At 37.6% G+C, this 20,028-nt stretch overlaps 1 protein-coding gene and 1 long non-coding RNA gene across 2 annotated transcripts in view; both read right to left on the bottom strand.

Moving 5' to 3' along the window:
- The window catches only part of LOC104457301 (OVARIAN TUMOR DOMAIN-containing deubiquitinating enzyme 7), an 80,503-nt gene extending 60,778 nt beyond the window's left edge, over positions 1-19,725 (bottom strand). The window contains exons 1-5 of the mRNA XM_039311566.1: positions 19,518-19,725; positions 19,158-19,264; positions 18,515-18,579; positions 17,595-17,744; positions 16,823-16,884 (exon numbers count right to left, since the gene is read on the bottom strand). Of these exons, the coding sequence (XP_039167500.1) occupies positions 16,823-16,884; positions 17,595-17,744; positions 18,515-18,579; positions 19,158-19,176 (296 nt within the window). The 5' untranslated portion in view covers positions 19,177-19,264; positions 19,518-19,725. The remainder of the gene's footprint in view (positions 1-16,822; positions 16,885-17,594; positions 17,745-18,514; positions 18,580-19,157; positions 19,265-19,517) is intronic.
- Positions 9,116-9,937, bottom strand: LOC120286302. Its single transcript, XR_005550567.1, has 3 exons — positions 9,853-9,937; positions 9,636-9,729; positions 9,116-9,325 (listed from the first exon to the last, which is right to left on the bottom strand). It is a non-coding gene; the product is annotated as an uncharacterized LOC120286302 (long non-coding RNA).
- Positions 19,726-20,028: the final 303 nt, after the last annotated feature.

A 20,028-nucleotide genomic window follows, 5' to 3' on the forward strand; every position in this document is an offset into this window, starting at 1 on the left:
GATGGTTTCAATGGCTTGAATGTCCTTCTTCGGTTCTCGAATTTCCTGCTGGCCCAAAGAAGTTAGTCAGACTTGATCTGCGCAAAAGCAAAAGCAACATTCAAGTCGTGGTGGACCAATTTAAGGTGCGCATTAAAATGAATTGTCCTTATTTACTTTATCTCTTACACATCTATATCTGTATGCATATGACTATGATTATATATGTATATATGTCTTATTGAAAACTTTGAATGCAATAATTACTAACTCTGATGATGCATCGTTAATTGTGCTCAAGAAACATCTGTATCTATTAAATTGTTTATATTTGATTAAAGCATTAATTGTGCGGATTCTTCCAGTTTTAGGGGAGTATTAAACACTTTCCTGTGTTAATTTTAATGTTAATTCAAACAAAAGATACTCACTAAAAAAGTTCAATCTCATTTTCAAATGTTAAGAGTTACTGAAATTATAAGAAGGTGGGACTTATACGGTCAGTAACTTTAATACCGAAAATTGGAACAAGAACTTTATGATGACATAATTTAACAATTGAGTGATGACGTGCTTAGTATTTTAATAAACATGAACTGAGGATTCAATTTGTATGCCTTTGAAATGATAGATAGTGAAAATGCTATCAAAGATTCTATATTTTATATAAGAGACGAGCTTACTAGATTCTTTTCTAAATTGCATATGAAAATAGAATGAGATTTTTCTTACTTATTTGCTTTATCATTGAAGCGAATGCATGCAAAGTACTTTTGATTGAACCTCACATTGTTGTTTCTATGATAGAATGCAGCCGATAATGAAAAGAGATATATAGAAATAATGCAATAAAGGATCTTCAAAGGAGTTAAGTCTTTACTGTAAGTCAGCCCCAAAAGTCCCGTCTCTTTTTATTGTACCGACCTAACTAGAGATTTCTGGCAAGTACCTTATTTTTAGGAGGAATAAGCGGAACTCCAAGAAAGTTGTCTTCATCTTTATGGATAAAATATTCATTTTCAAATATAACTGGGAGTTTCTCCTTCTCCTTTCAAGTACGTAACACGTTCCTTCCTTTCAATCAGGCCATTCGGTTGCGCCCTTACTCTATTTATTCCTAAGTAAGAAATCACAAGACGAAAAGCAACTCTCATGGGAGATAGATTGACCAACCATTCCTTCTCCCGCTTTTTAAATCAAGGTTTGTGGAGTACGAGTCCATGGAAGATTCTTACTTTATAGAGACGCTAGTGCACCACATCTACGACGCTAGTAGCGCGACACAGCTTTCACGCATGACTAATAAAGCTTTCTAAAGAGAAGTAAGGGGCTTGCTTTGCTAATTTAAGTATATTAAAACCTAAATCTAATCTAAAGTTACGTATGTATGTATCTATTATATTTATACTACTGTACAAGGTAAATGTGAGCTTCCACAGGATTTCAATTTATTCTCTTCCCCAAAATGTCTCGATTACTTATTTTACAAATATAATATTCATAGAGAGGTGCTTAAACTATTAATTTATTTGATCTCTCACATGTTTCACAATCTAAATTTTAATCTTTTCTAACCCTACAACAAGTTTCTTATTCAAATGTTAATTTTGAAATATCCTACATATATTCTATGTTTGTATATTGTGTATTTACCAACAATTTCTTTCCATTCAATATTTCTAATTTGGTGGTTTTGCTCAATTTTTCAAATTTCAATTTTTTTCAAATCTTGTGCGTACTCTTATAGTTTTTACTTCCTATGCCTCAAATGAGCTAAACTTCGTGCGCTTTCAGTTTTGCAGTCATTCTCGTCGGCCAGACTGACGTTGGAATGTGTTGAACGAACAAATAAATAAAAGGGGTTTTTCAATCTTAATGAAGTGGAAACCCCACTCCGGAGGACAGGAAGAGACTACATAATCTAGGTCTCCCTCAGCCAAATCACCACCTTAATAGGCCACTCCAAGGATGCAGCACTCTTGATCACTCATGAATCCCCCGAAAGGACAGAGAGAAAGACAGAAAAGAAAAAATACAATGGAACTTCATTTAATAAATTCATTGTGTTTACTATGAGAGACCGAGAGGGCACTTATAAGTAGGAGCCTAAGATACCTTTGAGTAACCTACAAGTAAAGAAAAATGACCTAAAATACGAAATTCAAACAAGTTACAATATTATTACATTGTAATCAAGACTAAAGCAATCCTAAAAAGTATAAACGTCTTGCAGATCAAGAAAATATATTTTATCCCAATTATTCTATTCACAAGATAATCTTGAAAAGACTTCTTCTCGAGACCAACTTCATAGAGATAGATTAACAACATTGAAACTAGTGGAAACACCATTCGCACCACAAAGCTCACTTTTGGGGGCATTATTGTCGATGCTTTCCAAAACTAGAAAAGAACGATCCGTAGCACGACGACTAGGTGGAAAGTGCTCTTCTCAAATGAATTCCAGACAAGATCACCTTCTTAAAAAACAGCAGGCTTTTCTGTGTTTCTTTTTACTTGACTGGGATCCTTACTTCCTCATGTAACTTTTTGTCTTAGCTCTTTCTTCATATTATAGGAGGATAATGGTGTAAGATCCAAAGGACTTAAAAGATGCTTTTGTTACACGACATCAAATTGGCATTTTCCAATAGTTTGACTTGTCAAATTATTATATGCAAATTCGGCTTGAACCAATAACATATCCCAATGTTTTAGATGTTTTCTACTAAAGCTCCTCATAAAGATCATCTAGCGTGTACTGGAATTACGAGCGTTGTTCTTGTTTTATCTTCTCTTTTGGCCAAGGATCGCTCAATAAACTCATGTAAAAAGGGAGAGGGAGTGCTCTAAATACGTCATAGGATCAACTAATTTCTGATCACACTGGGCTTGAATGATGATCCGAAGTGTTTTTCATTAAATATTTCTATCTTCATTTTTTTTTCCATTTTGTTTCTTGTAGGACTTTGGAAATTTGAAGTACCTTAATTTCAGTGAATGTGCATCGGTGGTTTGTATTCCGGACCTCAATTTGACTCCAAATCTCAAGGAACTGGATCTCCATGGATGCAAAAATTTGGAGCGTGCTCACAAATCAGTTGCATATCACGCCAAGTTACGATTGTTGAATTTAAAAGGGTGCTCTAACCTTCATCAGCTCCCTAATGTGCTCCAATCCAAGAATCTTGAAATTCTCAATCTTACTGGTTGCTCAAAGTTGCAAAGATTCCCTGATATTCCGGATAAAATCGAAGGCTTGAAAGAACTTTATTTAAAAGGGACTTCAATTGAGGAACTTCCTACTTCCATAGAAAATCTTGCCTCTTTGGAGAACTTGAGTTTAATTAATTGCAAGAAACTGGCAAACCTCCCATCTACCATTTACAAGTTACCAAATCTAGAGAGCTTGATACTTCATGGTTGTTCAAAACTAATCAAGTTTCCAAAGGAGGGGAATTTTAGTGTTCTGCATGGCAAGACGGGATTTCCTAAGCTACAGATCTTAGGGCTTGAAGGATGCAATCTACTAGAAGTAGAGTTCCTAGAGAATAATTCATGTTTTCCGTACTTAACAGAATTGTATTTGTCCAAAAACAATTTTGCTAAGCTTCCAACATGCAGGCGGCTACATAATTTACGCACATTGGATGTTTCAGAATGCCGACAGCTACAAGAGTTGGGTAAGATGCCACGGCAATTGCAGAATTTGGACGCAGGGAATTGTGAATCTCTAAGTAAAATTCACTCTGACATATGGGCCGCTAACCATATTGACTTATCATGTCATGACCCGGTCCTTCATAAGGTTAGACTCTGTCTCTCCTCCCCTCCCACCCCCCAACACAACCGGCGGATTAATGCAGAGTCATGTACATATATTGTTAACCATATCTAAACTCATTGAAACTTCTCATTTTCAAGTGCCAAATTCGAAATACTGTCTTAACAATTTAGATCTTTGACAGCCCTTTTTCTCCAAATCGTTTTGCCATCCTTTTCTGACTGGAGGAGAGATGCCGCAATGGTTGCTCCCGAATAAAGAGGGTTATATATCTTTCATGGCTTCAAAGGACTTGTATAAGAAGTTCTTGGTATTAGCTATCTGCATCGTATATCGAGCAAAGCGAGGCAAACGATTGGGCGATTTGTATTTCTATCACTACATTAATGGCAAAAGCACGTCTAAAGGTGGAGGCATATATTGTCCATGGTATTCAGATCATGTACAAATTTTGCATCTTGAAATAGAGGAGCTATGGGGAGTAGACCCTTTTGGTCCAAATGACTTGAGTTCTTTCCAGTTTGGTGTTAGAGCATTGGGTGGTGCTATTGTAAAAAAGTGCGGATTTCGATTACTATGCAAGCCGCTAGAGGACGATTTGGAGACTTTGTATCAAGACAACCAGTTGCTAGATCCAGCTTTGCTCTATGAGATTTGGCATGACAATAAAGAAACGACCACAAAGGAAGAAAGTTCGGCCCATCTCTCACTTCAGGTGTCCCACCCTCCCTCCCAGCGATTGTGATGTGTGTGTTTGATTGATATGGGTGCATTGAGTTTGTATAATGCAAAAGCTGCGAATGCTGGTAAACAAAACAAGCTAATTTATTGTGATTTTGCACCTATATGTAATAGCGATGGCGGGGCCATGAAGATAACAGCATAACAAGTTCAGAGGAAGACCGTGAAAGTGAAATAGAAGAAAACGAGGCTAACTGGAATGTATCCAAATCCGCCGATATCATGGCTGACTTCTCAGTTGAGGTATCTCTCTCTCTCTCTCTCTCTCTCTCTCTCTCTCTCTCTCCGTCCAGATGCGCGCGCATTCATAAGTGCATGTGTTGATTTGTTGGAACGGATGGGGGGCGCACTGTGTTTGTATAATGTAAAAACTGAAAATTCTATACAAACAAGCAAATTTAACATAAAGTGATTCTACACTTACGTGTAATACAGGTGCTACAATACTTGCAAGTGAATGATTTCATGAGTATTACATATAAGGCAAGGAAGGATCAATATGTTTAATTATTATAAAACTCTAGCTTTCTTAAATTACACGAAAAATTCTCAAATCAAACTCTTCTATTTGAACTCATTATCAATTTGAGTACGTCTAACAATTTACCGATATAGCAGAAGTATCGCTATTCCGGAATTCATACTTCCTACAAAAATATTCTTCCCAAAGGAGATATGCCAAAGGAGTTCGTCTCTGTTGAAGGCGGTACCATATCTTTCATGGTTTCACAGGACTTTTATGATAAGTTCTTGGGATTAGCTCTCTGTGTTGTTTTCAATGTAGAAGATGGAGAAAAGGAAATATTTTTCAACATCATGCCCCACATTAACGGCCAAAGACGGAATGTGCTATCAGGAACTCTTGGTTCATTTGATTCGGGTTACATGTGGATTCAATATCTCAAACCAAATGTTCTGTGGGGAATGTTGGAGGGAGAAGTTGATTTTCTTGAATTTGACGAGGATTACTTACGATTTAGCCTTACACTCATAGTGTCAGGTGGAACTGTGGAAAAGTTGGGATATGTGCTAATATGTGAGCAACTAGATGATGATTTGAAGGCTACACTTGAAGACAATCAATTGGTGGATCTAGCTTCACTTTGTGCAATAGAGTATAGAGAGTTCTTGCGCAAATTTCTCCCGCGCCGAATGGAGGAACTGGAGGCATATGAAAAAGAAAAGAAAAGAAGAGAAAAGAGACGAGAGAAGTAGTATTGGCTTGCAGCTCTTAATGAAGCGGTCATTAAGAAGCCAGCGAAACAAATTAGGAACTGGACATCTGTCCTGTTGATGGAGCAACAGATGGCCATCAATTCAATCTCTCATGCCCTATTCAAATATATATGAAGGGATATAGGGTGACTTAGCAACAAGACACTTCAATTCATTAGAACAGGGCACCAAGTCTAGCTCAAGTATCTCTGGCATGTGTACTCAAAACATATCAAAAGATGAGATGCTAGTATTTTCTGAAACTCAAATTGGATGGAGCTGACTGAAGTTCTTGATTGTACTAATTAGATAAGTTTTTGGACTTAATTGTATTTTTTTTTTAAGTTTTAAGACTTGATTATATTTTCACAGCAAGTTTTAAGACTTATGGCATGCTCTATCTTAGAAACCGTATTCATATTTTATTTCCCAGGATCATTTCCCTTTGCTTTGGCAATTTCAAGTTTTTTTCATGCAGTTTATGGAAGAAGCAGAAAAGCTTTGCGGCATTACAGGTGTGTTTTTATACGTATTCCTGTAAGACCCGTATATTGATCTTTGCCCATTGCCAAAAAATAATCTTTGCTATACCCGAATGTTAATCTTAGTCGTTAGTAAACTTAAACTTAATATAGTAAATTTCATCAAATGGTCATAATAAATGACGAAATTTCTCATTAAATATTCTAGAAAAATTGTAAATCACCCGAAATCCTCGAAAGTAATACTGCGCCTATGATTATTGACTTTCCATAGCAAGCATCTATTAATTATAATTAAGTTGAGGGTGCTATCATTTTGCAATGTTCCATTGATACAACAGTTTCCCTCTTTATTTGTAACTGATAGTATTTGTACATTGTAATTATTTCTCCAATGGTCGTAAGTCCCACAAGTCCTCATGATCATCGCTACGCCTGTAGTTAGTAACTTTCTTTTAAGGTTAGTAATTTGATTGTAGAGTTTATATCTTGATGATCCTACCACTTAAGAATTATCCAATAGCATAGTAAATTCCTTCATCGAACTCGTAAGCAATGGTATGGATATTTAGTAACTACTAAGTGCATATCAATAGTGGTACTTGCTAGAAAGTCCTTGCAAAAAGTCCTTGCAACTTTAGATGATGATGAGTAGCATTTCTTCAAAGGGAGTAGGTTTTCTCAAAGTTCTCGCGAGTTTGAAGTTCTAGTCAACAGTCAAATTGCCAACGACTAATGTGATGTGACCAGACATTTAAACCGATCTTATAAAATGTCAGTCGTCTTACTTGACACTTAAATTTTGAAATTGATTTGCTTTCCACACCACACGTCCCTACCGCATCATATGGCATCATGCCCTTGTCCCTTGTACTGAGACATCTCTTTTTTCTGGTGATTCTAAACTTGATTAGCACTCTTCAATGATCATCCTCTTACACTATCTATATTCCAACTAAATTATCGTTGATCTAATACTGGCCCTTCAGTATTTAGATTGGAATGAACCTGGCAGAGCCAATCTACAAAATCAATGGACCAAAGATTTGAAAACAACGCATCATGTATTTACTGTTCAAGTTCTTCTCATTTCATAATACAAAATGTTTGAACATAATAGATAGACCTTAAATACATGGCTAACAACTATATCGATTATTGTAGATCAGAACTTTATCGAAGTATTTAATAAGAAAGTCTGTTATACTAGACACTGAGTTAGTGGCTAGGTATACTTATCTCATGGAAGGGACCTAGGTTTGGTCTACTGGCTTTACAGACCACCTTCTCAAGGACAATGAAGAAGGAGGTTGAAAAAGCTTGTTTGACAACGGCACATGATGGGAAAAGTCCACTTACCGGCCTAGACATCCACAGAACATCACAGCGAAGGCCAAGCTGAAGATGCTTTTATCGCATTAAAGTTCTCGTGATGTCTTCATTCTCCCATATTATTTAGCACTCATGCCCTCCCATATGTTGGATCAACATTTAAATGAAAATGGGGCTCGCAAGGCACACCTTGCTATCTTGCAAAAGTATCGAGCGTTTTTGACATCTTACATGGAATTAATGAATCTACACATGGAGTTTTATTAGTTTAACCGATCGCTGAACTCCCTACATTATTAGAGCAGCATCACCATATAAGATTTGAAGCTTATTAAGCTGTTAGATAGAGAAGTATGGATTTTTTATTCCCCAATTTTGGGACAAAGTAGCATACATGAATAATAAGGTGACGGCCTTTGAAGACAGAGGATAACCTCAGACTAACGTGTGCTTTATGTTGCAGCTAACAGACAATGAAAAGATTTATATTTGAGGCAAGCCAAGAAAAAATAGTAAGTAACCTCATAAGTCACTCCGGGGAGAAGCTCAACTCATAGACTTCTTTCAGCATCAGTTTTCTGCTCAAAATTCGACTCTCTCCCCACTCCATCGTGGATGCAATGATGAAGCCACAAGATTGTTGTGATTCTTGAGGATTGGACAAACCACATCTGACACAATTCCACAAAAACAATGAGAAAAAATTCATAATTTAAATTGTGGGATAACTGGAAAATCTACAGCTAAAACTTCGCAGATGCTCATGATACACATTATCCATCACTTACGAGCTTTGGAGACTACAATTGATCTAAATGATGTTATGATGATATAACAACTAATGACAACCAACAAAAGATCTCTAAGACACATTTATTTGCTAAAGTGACCAAACATAACAGTCAAAAGTTATTTAATCTTAGAAATCTGCACCAATTTGAATGGAGGAGGTGGCATATGTAATATCTATGTCATCTCCAACTGCAAATGGATTGCATTCGGATCCTCTTAGATGGAGCTTGAAGTGTATTTTGGATCTACGCATCTTTCATCAATTACAAGAAGTTGAGTGCGTAAATGCTTAGTGCATTTCTTGTCAAAGAAATATAAAGAAAAGGAATAACATCCTCACAGGAACCCCAAACTACCAATACAGTAAAACCGATACTTTGGAAGGGAATTTAAAAATTAAACCATTACTTGTCAAATTCATGCGAATGTCTCTTTTATATTCATGAAAAGGTTTAGCCCTGGGACAGCAATAACTGAATTTCCTTATCTTCTTCCCCCTTTGGTTGCTGACCAAACTCACCTACGCCAGTGCCAACAAATCTACCGGGGTAGGTGTTACGTGCATGCGCATCAATTATGTGTACAAAGAATCTCCAAATTACAATGGCCAGTATAAAATGCATCAGACGGGCAGACTACCCAATAAAAGTAACACCATTGAAAATTTTGTACCTGTAGATCTTTCTAAATTTGGCAACAGCTGGATAACTAGAAAGTGCACTTATCCCAAAGATCGAAGAGGAGATGAATGCATCAGATACATGCAAATATAGATAGAAAAAATTGTCTAATCTAATCTAATATTTGAAGGACTGCACACATACTGATATCTGAAATTCAATAGATGATGGTGCACGTACAAAGGCAAAAGACCAGATACGAGGAGGCCCCATATCAGGTGGCCCTCCGTCAGATCCAGTAGAAAGTGCAGATGTGTCAGACCTTCTCTTGCCTCGCTTCTTTTCCTTTCAACTTTTTTCTGGATTCAATAGCTTGATCACTGCAAAACAACATTTAGACATAAAAAGGAAAAATCTCCACTGCTGTCTTTGTTTTTGTAAGTATTAATTTAAATTACTCATGTATGAACTTTTTTCCGAAGTGTACACATTATTCAACAAAGCATAGGGGTGAGAAAATGTTCCAGACTTGAATTTAAGGAAGGTAATTGATACCGTGTTGGATACATAAGCCGTAAACTTTCAAGATAAGTGTCAACTCCAATCACAGGGAAACAGGAAAATACTTCCAACAAAAGACAAGCTTAAACTATAAGATGACATATAAAGCACAAAGAGAACGAGAAATACTTGGAAATTGCAGAGACTTTCCTGTCCCTGACCCGCAACAGGACTTGTATTTCTTTTTTGAACCACATGGACAAGCCTTGTTTCTTGGGATTTTCTGCATTTTGGGGGCAAAGAAAAAAAAGCAAATATAAATGAAGAGGCGCATCACTAATTGTTCTCATGTTTGAGCTTAAACGAAAATGGTAAAAGATATAAAATAATCATCATTTGTGGAAACCTTGTCTTCTCGCTGGGCACTGCCATCATCATGAGTCTGTTTAGCACTACGGCTAGGTGGATTCTCTTTATAGGTCCGTGTCACAAAGCTAATTAGAGAATCCGTAGCGAATAGTAAGAGAGAAATAAGAAGAGAGAAGGAATAGAGAAGGAGAAACCCTACACCCATTGTAAAAATAAGAAAGAAAGAGGGGCTGTAGATTTCTGTAGTAACAGAAACCCTACACCCATTGTATTTATATTAAATATAAACTGTATATGACAATAATACCCTTATGTAAGTAAAAAAGGAAATAAAACTCTGATAATAAAGGAAACTCAATTAAAGTAACTTAACACTCCCCCTCAAGCTGGAGCAAATAGGTCACCCATGCCCAGCTTGGAACAGCTAGCAACAAAAGCAGGACGAAATAATGCTTTGGTAAACATATCAGCAAACTGATCTCTAGAGGCAACGTAAGGAGTAGCAACCAACTTCTGCTTCACAGCATTACGAACAAAATGACAGTCAACTTCTATATGTTTAATTCGCTTTTGAAAAACAGGATTCCTAGCAATATAAATAGCTACTTGATTATCACACATCATGTCAATAGGTTGATTAATAGAAAATCCAAGCTCCTGGAGAAGAGATTTCAACCACAACAATTCAGCCACAATATGTGCCATAGCATGATATTCAGCCTCTGCACTAGACCTGGCAATGGTAGTATGTTTCTTGCTTCTCCAAGTAACTAAATTACTACCAACAAAAGTGCAATACCCAGTTGTAGACCGTCGATCATATGTTGACCCAGCCCAATCAGCATCAGAATAGCTAACCAAAGTGGAAGAACCATTAGATTTATAAATTAATCCCTTACCATGAGAACTTTTAAGATATCGAAGAATGCGACATACAACATCCCAATGAGCTTTCTTAGGTGACTCCATAAACTGACTCACCACACCAACAAAAGAAATATCAAGATTTGTAACAGCAAGATAAATTAGTTTCCCAACTAGACATCGATATTGATGCTTGTCTTCAATTTCTTTTTCATCATCAACTCCAAACTTTTGATTTGGATCCATAGGAGTATCAACTGGCTTGGAAGCTAGTGTACCTGTCTCAGACAAAAGATCAAGAACATACTTTCACCGAGACAAATTAATACATTTTTTACTTCGTAAAACTTCAATGCCTAGAAAATACCTAAGAGTTCCCAGGTCTTTAATTTGATATTGCTACTGAAGAAAGGACTTAATCTCATAAATGCCTGACATATCACTACCAGAGACAATTATATCATCCACATATACCACAAGAATGACCACCCCCGTTTCCTTCTTGCGAACAAAAACAGAATGATCATAATAACATTGGTGAAAACCACATCTGGAAATCACCGAACTGAATTTTTCAAACCATACTCTTAGAGACTGTTTCAACCCATAAATGACCTTATATAGCCGACATACTTTACTACAATTCTCCCCCTGAGCAACATATCTAGGAGATTGCTCCATATATACTTTTTCAGACAAATCACTATAAAGAAAAGCATTCTTGACATCCAATTGATATAATGGCCAATCGAAATTCACAGCAAGAGAAATAATAATACGAACAGAATTGAGATGTGCCACAGGGGAAAAGTCTCAAAATAACCCACTCCATAAGTTTGAGTAAAACCTTTAGTAACGAGTCGAGCTTTAAGACGCTTAATTGAGCCATCCGGATTGTACTTGATAGTATACACCCAACGACACTTCACCACATTCCCAATGGGAAGATCAACCGATGACCACATTTGGCGAGACACTAGAGCTTCCATTTACACATACATAGCTTTCTTCCATTCAAGGCGAGACAAAGCCTCAGTGGTAGAAGTAGGAATTGTGTGAGTTTGTAATGATAGAGCAAAGTCATGTAATGGAGAAAGAAGATGTGAGAGACACACATAACGCTCAATAGGGTAAGCCAAAGAGGATTTTTGTGTACAAGACAGAGTACCTTTGCGAAGGGCAATTGGAAGATCGTCTGGACTAGGAGACAAGGAGGAAGATTGATTGGAGGGCATTGAAGAGTTGGAGACTGGTGGTGCCGTAAACTGCTTTCGCCGCTGATACACCTGCAAGGAAGGAGATACTAGAGACGGACTAACAGAATCTAGAGACATTTGTTGTGGGATAGGAGGATCAAGTACAATGTCAGTTGAAAACTCTTTACCCTCAATAGAATAGTATGGTGTGCCCTCGAAAAAAGTAACATCAGCACTAACATATTGGGTATAAGTTGTAGGATCATAACACCGTTATCCCTTCTGTGTACATGAATACCCGAGAAAAATACATTTAGTAGCACGAGGAGATAGTTTATCAGAATCAGAACGTGTTATGAACAAAACACACACCCAAAGACGCGCAGGGTAAGAGAGAATAACGTCTTGTCGGGAAATACAACACTGATTGGTGACTGATGATTGAGGACAGTGGTAAGGCATACGATTTATGAGGTAACATGCGGTAAGAACAGCATCACTCCAAAATGATTTTGGCACATCATATGAAATAAGAGTGAACGAGCAACTTCTAGAAGGCGGCGGTATTTTCTCCCGGCCATACCATTCTGCTAAGGGCTATAAGTACAACTTGTTTGATGTATAATGCCAAGATTAGAACAAAATAAAGAAATTGATTTTTGCGTATATTCTAGAGCATTGTCTGTTCGCAAAATTTTAAGAGATGTATTAAACTGATTGGTAACCTCACGATGAAATAATTGAAAAACATGTAAAAATTCAGAGCGGTCATGAAGCATATAGAGCCATGTTAAACGAGAATAATCATCCACAAAAGTAACAAAGTACTTAAAACCATTTTTACTAGCAATACAGAAAGGTCCCCATATGTCCGAATGAACAAGTTCAAATAAAGTAGATGCACGAGAATCACATACAACTAGGAAAGGAACTACGATGATGTTTCCCAAGTTCACAAGCCTCACACTCAAGAGTAGAAATTGATTTACATTCGGGAATTATTTGTTGTAACTTCAATAAAGATAAATGCCCTAAACGAGAATGCCATAATAGGGGGGTAATAGAACTAGCAGCTAGACCATTGGCGTCAGCAGTGGAGACACCATTGAGATAGTAGAGTCCATCACATTCATGTCCTCCACCAATCATCTTCTTTGTCTGAAGGTCTTGAAAAACACAATGAGATAGATAAAATGTAACTGAACAACTAAGAGCTTTAGTTAACTGACTAACAGATAACAAATTTAAAGGAAGTTGGGGAACATGTGAAACAGAGGACAAAGATAAGGAAGTTATAAGTGAAACAATCCCCGATCCAACCACTTGAGTCGATGAACCATTAACTAAAATAATTTCGGATGAAAGACTAGAGTTAGTGTGAAAAGAAAATAAATCTTGCTTACTCGTCATATGACTAGAAGCTCCCGAGTCAATGACCTAAGAGGTGTTAGGAGACAAAGTAGAAAAAGAGGCCATGTTACCTATACGTGCAAGAGTGGCAGTGGATGTGAAATTAGAAGCCTCTAATTGTTGGACACATTTGATGAGTTGCGCAACCGTATCATCTCGAGCCGTAGACTCGGAAGAACTACCCCCAGGTGGGATAGATGGGTTTATGTCGCTGTAAGACACATTTCAAGCAATCACTTCAGACACAGTAGTATTCGCAGTAACTAATCGTTGAGCCCACTCAGGCTTGCCATGCTTGGCCCAACAAGTGTCAACAATATGACCGAATTTGCCGCAGTGTATACACTGACGGTTATCTCGATCAGAACTTTGTCCACTATGTCTACCACCATGACTACGACCTCCCCCGAAACCATGACCTCTATTGGAAAATCCACCACGACCACCACTACTAGCCACAAATGCTGAATTGTCTTCAGATGACGTAGAAGACGAAGGGACAATGCACTGAATTCGAAAAAATGCTTCATTCGTAGAAGGAACTCTCTCTCCAGCAAGAAGTTGACTCTTCACAGATTATAAGTCAGCAGTCAAGCCAGATAAAAATTTGACCACTTGAAATTCAGCTCGTTGTGTCTTTAGTCTTTCAAGATCAGTAGTGATGGGCTGATAAAGATTGAGTTCTTCCCACATACCTTTCAAAGCACTATAATATTCTCCAAGAGACTTGTCTCCCTGTTTAAAATTAAAGATCTTGTCATATAGTTCATAAACTCTAGACATATTTTTGCCTTGTGAGTAACTCTCCATAAGATCATCCCACACTCCCTTAGCAGTTGTGTGGAACATGACATTAGCAGCGATGGATGGTTCTATGCTATTCCATAACCACACCAGAAGTGTATCATTCTCTCTCATCCAATCACTATAGTCTCTAGAATTTTCAGCAGAAGGGTCTGTGGTAAGATAATGAAGTTTCCCTTTGGCATTAATATAGACCTTCACAGCTTGGGCCCATAACAAGTAATTGGAGGATCCATTTAATTTAATAGTGGTAATTTGAACGTTGACACTATCTATAGGAGCCTTAGTATCACTCATGATGATAATCTCAATATAAGTATATCTACCACTAATCAAGAAGGCTGAAACTTTAGTGCAAGTAACACAGCAACAACACTAATGTATAATCAGATGTAATTGGCTCCATCAATTAACCAAAGGGAATGCTGAAAACTCATAAATAGAGACGGTTGTATAGAAGATAATTTTTTACCAGAAATCTCGATTCAAATAATTATATGTTTGATGGAAAAGCAGCAAGACCGGTCAACCATAATCAATAGAGTACTCTGATTCTCGAATCCGCTGATCAGCAAGTGTTGTAATCCTTGTTCATAAACTGAACCTGATAAATCTGATATCTTCTGATCTCATATGTATCAAAACTTGAAGAGAAAACCGATAAAAATTGCAGCTTTAGGTGGCTACGCACTAGAGAAGAAGTAGGGTTACTAGGGGACTCTCAAACCAGCAATATGATCAAGTAATCAGATAGTTAAACTCGGCTCCGATGCCATGTCACAAAGCTAATTAGAGAACCCGCAGTGAATAGTAAGAGAGAAATAAGAAGAGAGAAGGAATAGAGAAGAAGAGAATGAGAACGTAAAAGAAAGAAAGAAAGAAAGAAAGAGGGGTTGTAGATTTCTGTAGTAACAAAAACCCTAAACCCATTGTATTTATATTGAATATAAACTATATATGACAATAATACCCTTATGTAAGTAAAAAAGGAAATAAAACTCTGATAATAAAGGAAACTCAATTAAAGTAACTTAACAGTCTGTTCCACGGGTTCCTTTCTCTGTTCCTCAGAATTTCCATTGGCATCATCACCTATATACAACAGAATTATGAAATAGTTTTGGGTATAGCATGTTTGACTGCCCTAAAAATCCATGGATGACAAGACAAAGTATGCCAATCCTACCAATTACATCGAAATGACTCCAACAAAGCTCTTATGAAGCTTAACACAGTATCTCTGAAACTGTGACGTTCAGTTATTAAAGAAAAACTCGAGAGATAAATACTGACCAGCCATTACCATGAGAAGCATCTGTGTTGCAGGGAGACCAGACAGTTTCCTCTGAAAAATCTTAATGCCTTGTTCTGCTATCAAATACTCTATGGCGGCATCAACATCCCCATCCATTTGCAGCAATGTCTGTAAAAGTATCATATGTCATACAGAAATCAGAAAAGGTTCAAAACATTGCATTCTAATTCTAGATTCACCCAGCAAATGAGAGGTAAACATTTAAGACAAACATGCAAGCAGAAGAAGAGAGGACATAACCTATTCAACTTTCTCAATGGTCTCACAAGCACTTCCTGCCATGGCTAGCTTGATGGATCCTGCATCAGTAATATCCTTAACAGCTCCTGATTTAGGCTTGTTTGACCAAGCTTTTGCTTGGTGAGACGACAAAAGATTAGAATCAGCATTTCAGCAAAAGAAATTATCAAATCAATACTTCATTCACAAATTTGTCCAACTTCCGTACTTAGTGAACTAAAATTAAATTCCAGTAGCAACCTTGATTGTAATTGGCCTAGCTGGCCCGTCTCCAGTGTCTTCCTTCAACCTTACACCATTGTAATGTTCCTCATTGTGATAAGATCTAACAAAACAAAACAAAATATGTAAGTTAGAATAATGCCCATACAAACACCAATCAGCACAAAAAGACTAAAAGATTTTCCCTATCCACAAAAGAATAAGGGCACAATGCACATTCTTTATGCTCGCTTTCTTTGCATGTTGACACTTATCTAAGATCATAAAGTGTGGAATATCATATATCCACTAGATTTCATGACCCTTGTGACAATCCAAAGTCACGATGGCTGCCTCGACGGAGCCAATCAATCTTAACTTAGAATATCCCAGCATACCATTCATTGAAGGATATCGATACATGGGAATTTCAGTAAAATAATTTATTGAAGAAACAAAAGCTAAAGTGATATTTTGGTCTCCCATCACCCCGTGACTACACCAAAACATCTCTCAAACTAGCAAAAGAACTTCCATGGTTAAATCTAACAACACCACAACTACACTCATATCCGCAACTTATGAGATGTTGTACTTGCATGCCAAAATAATTTCACAGCTCAGCAGTCTCCTGAACAAGCTGCAGTACCTTCTTTCGCGTAATGAGCCAGTTTGTCTAGACGACTTGTACTTATAGCTTCTTTTCTTTTCTTTTTTTCCAAATCCTGCGGCTCTCGCAATTTGACTTTTAAGAAACTCAATACACCTAAACTCTTTTAAAGATAAATGAAATTGACCGGGAGAAACATATAATCTCTTCAAAATTAAAAACATTTTTTATTTTCAACTCTTTTGAGGGAAAGTAAAATGTAAGAAAAGGTAATTTAAGTGTACACAAACAGAGTCAGATCTCATCCCAGTATTTGAGCACTTGCTTAGCAAAAAACAACATCAGGCTCTAGATTCAGAATACTCACAAATGGATCATACGAGCACCAGGCTGATCAAAATTGCATATGTGCCACGGAGGCGACATGTTCTGCATCAAGTAAGGAGTGAGCTAAATCGTTCCATCAGGAGTCAACAAACAAATATTTGCATGCACAGCATGTATCAAAACTAATTAGCGCTAATGTGTAGATTCATCAAGGACATATAGAACACTCGATGAGCCAGCAATGTCGTAACAAGTTCGATAAATCAAGTCTTCTTTGAATTAGGATTACATGCACCAATTGGAACTCAGTGCAATCTATCTCTGAATAAAATCTTCTGCACATCATCACCAATGGTCTTTCTGCATGCTTTTGCCACAATAGACATCACGAGGCATGCCAGATATCATTGCCCTTCAGATGAGTCAACTTTTCAGTCTAAAGAGTAACAAATTATAACCAGACAGAAAAGAACAAGCCATAGCCATTAAAAAAAATCCTAAGCAGTCTTTTAATCTTAAAAATGATGGGAAATAACTTCTCAGATAAAGGAGGGCCATATTGGGGAAGAAAGCCTTTATATGAAGAAGCGAAGAATAAGTCTGGAAACTGATAATGATGGATTCTTCAATGGCCATCGAATTCTAGGATGCATGATTAAACAGGGAAACATCAAATCCAGTAGCAAGGTTAATGATTGATGAGTCTAACGACATCCTTATTTAGTCTGCATTTTTCCCCCGAAGAAATGAAAAGACTGTAACCATGAAAACATAATGTAGGTGATGGTTGATGACATCATTGTCAGTCTTACCCAATGAATGAAAATGTTACTCCATGTAACAAGAGAAGCTGCTTGCAATTCCATATGACCAGCCCACGTGTCATCATTGTCCATGGTTTTGCAATACTCCTCAAATGGCACGTCATCCTCAATAAATGGTTCAAACATTTCACGATTTTTCTGTCATTAACAATTCCCACCTTAGATGCATATATCAGGTCCATTCTTCAAGGGTTTATTTCCTTAAATACATCACTATAAGAAAAAGCCAATGAAAATAAAGGATTCTGTTGAAACGTGAAACAAGTAAAACTATCAATTTGTGCTACTGCAGAACTTTACAGTTTTATCATACATGCTGAAAAGTTGATTTACTTTATGTTAGTGTCAATTCTCTCATTTTCAATTTTGTCATATCTCCTCCTAAAAATATGTTGGTTCGCATAATATTGCCACCCTAGAGTAGCAATTGCACATTCCTGTAGGCTAGAAAAATGTGGGTAACTATGTAGTCTAGCTTCATCCGATACCTGTCAGTTTAGGCCAAGATACACCATCCAAATCACAGTTAAAACTCAACAGGTTTTCCTCTCTAATAAAAAAAGAATGTCAAATTGCTCAGGTGATCCTTGTGTTGGTATAGCTCTATGAAACTGTGACTGTGAGCTGAATATCATCAGGAATAACCATTGGCAGCAGAAATGTAAGCTTCGATATATAATACCCATTTTAACTTGGTTTTTTCTGCCAAAGGCAAGCAATTTCAGTGTCTATATAAGCGTCAAATCCATCAATCCTCGCAAAAAAAGTTCAAGAACAAAATGCACCACATAAAAGCTCAAAGTTGGATCGCTAAGCACTAATACAAATGAGGATGACATCACCATGTAAAAAAACCGTTATGAACATAATTCCTACAGCTTGAAAAGGAGAAATCAGCACCCACATACCAATATGTACTGAACAACCATACTCCGGTGCTTTCCATGTTCATCTTCATTGCCTTTCAACTGATCTGCAAGGGACCTGATTGACAAGGTGGACAACTACGAAAATTCCAACCATGGCAAAGGCATTTCTATGAGCAAAAGCTCCATACAAGGCAGCAATATCACCTGGAGGATGGATCATTCAAATAAATGGAATGGAAATGGGAATAAGGAACATGGTTTGTTCGTCTAGGACGTTGTACAATAGATATGAAATTTTACAAAGTAACTTAGTTGGATCTCGGAAGAGTCAATCTAATCTCGAGACTAAGGTAAGAGAGCTATGTTCCCCAACAAAGAGAGCTCCTCTTCAAGATATGTTTCCAGATGCAGTGTCTCAGGCAGAATGATACATCATACAAAAATGCACTGTGTTTTTCCAACAGAGGAATTTCTAGTACATCGATGATAGTGTTACAGAACCAGTGTACCATAAAATGCACTGTGTTGTGTTCTGACGACAGAGCGGTAATGCAATGAGCATACTAAAAATCTTCCACAACAGAGAGGAATACTGTCATCTAACAAAACAAATCAAACCCCGGAAACATTCAACAAAATCATGAACAATTTTCAGTTGATCTTTTCTAACAAGAACACAGACCTGAAAAAGCAATTACCATCTGCAGTCACCTGGACAATTTTCAGGCCCAGAGCATCAAGCTGAGCTCGGAACTGCGTGTTATCCGCTTGCTTCCCCTGCTTTTTGACCTGCTCGCCAACGCATGCCACATTCACGTCCACTCAGATTCTGAAAACAACCACCGACGAACACTCCAACCAAGAACTGAGCCAAAAACACCTCCACGAAAGCTCAATTTCAGAGGCCTCGCCGCAACAAACAGATTATCACAGCAAATGAAACTTCCGAATTTGTTCGGAGATGGAAGAGCAAGCAATAGTCACGAGTGCCCAAATAGATGCAAACTGCAAAAACCATGAGAAGCGAAGGACATGGCTTTACGTGAGGCTGCTTCTTGGCGTTGGACTTGTGGTGCTGCTTCTGCACCATCGCTGCGGAGAGAAAATGATCAATGCCGCTGGAGCGAGCGAGAGAGAGAGAGAGGATCGGTTCGGGGGGTGGAGCCGGAGGTGTTTCGAAGAGAAATCTGAAACCGAGAGGAGAGAATTCTTTCGGCTCGTCGGTGGTCCGCCTCGATCACCCTCGACCTTCCAGTGAAGCCGACTAGCTGGTCGCCGTTCGTCGCAGCAAGCTTTCGAGCCTAGAGGTGGTATTCCGAACTGCACATTAACTATTCGACGGAATGTCTCGATGAAAAATCGAATTCAATTTTAGCGAGATGCATGTTATTTTTTTGTACTCTATTCCTTATGAATTCATTAAAATCAAGACTGCATCGGAGTTTTCTTTGATTTTTGGTGGCAAATTTCTGATCGTCCGACTCTGGTCGTAAACACTTCTCCGGAGATGCCATTCCTTTAGCCAGAGAAGCCCGCGGATCGTTATTATTTTT

The sequence above is a fragment of the Eucalyptus grandis genome, chromosome 1 (genome assembly GCF_016545825.1).
Source record: "Eucalyptus grandis isolate ANBG69807.140 chromosome 1, ASM1654582v1, whole genome shotgun sequence".
NCBI lineage: Eukaryota > Viridiplantae > Streptophyta > Magnoliopsida > Myrtales > Myrtaceae > Eucalyptus > Eucalyptus grandis.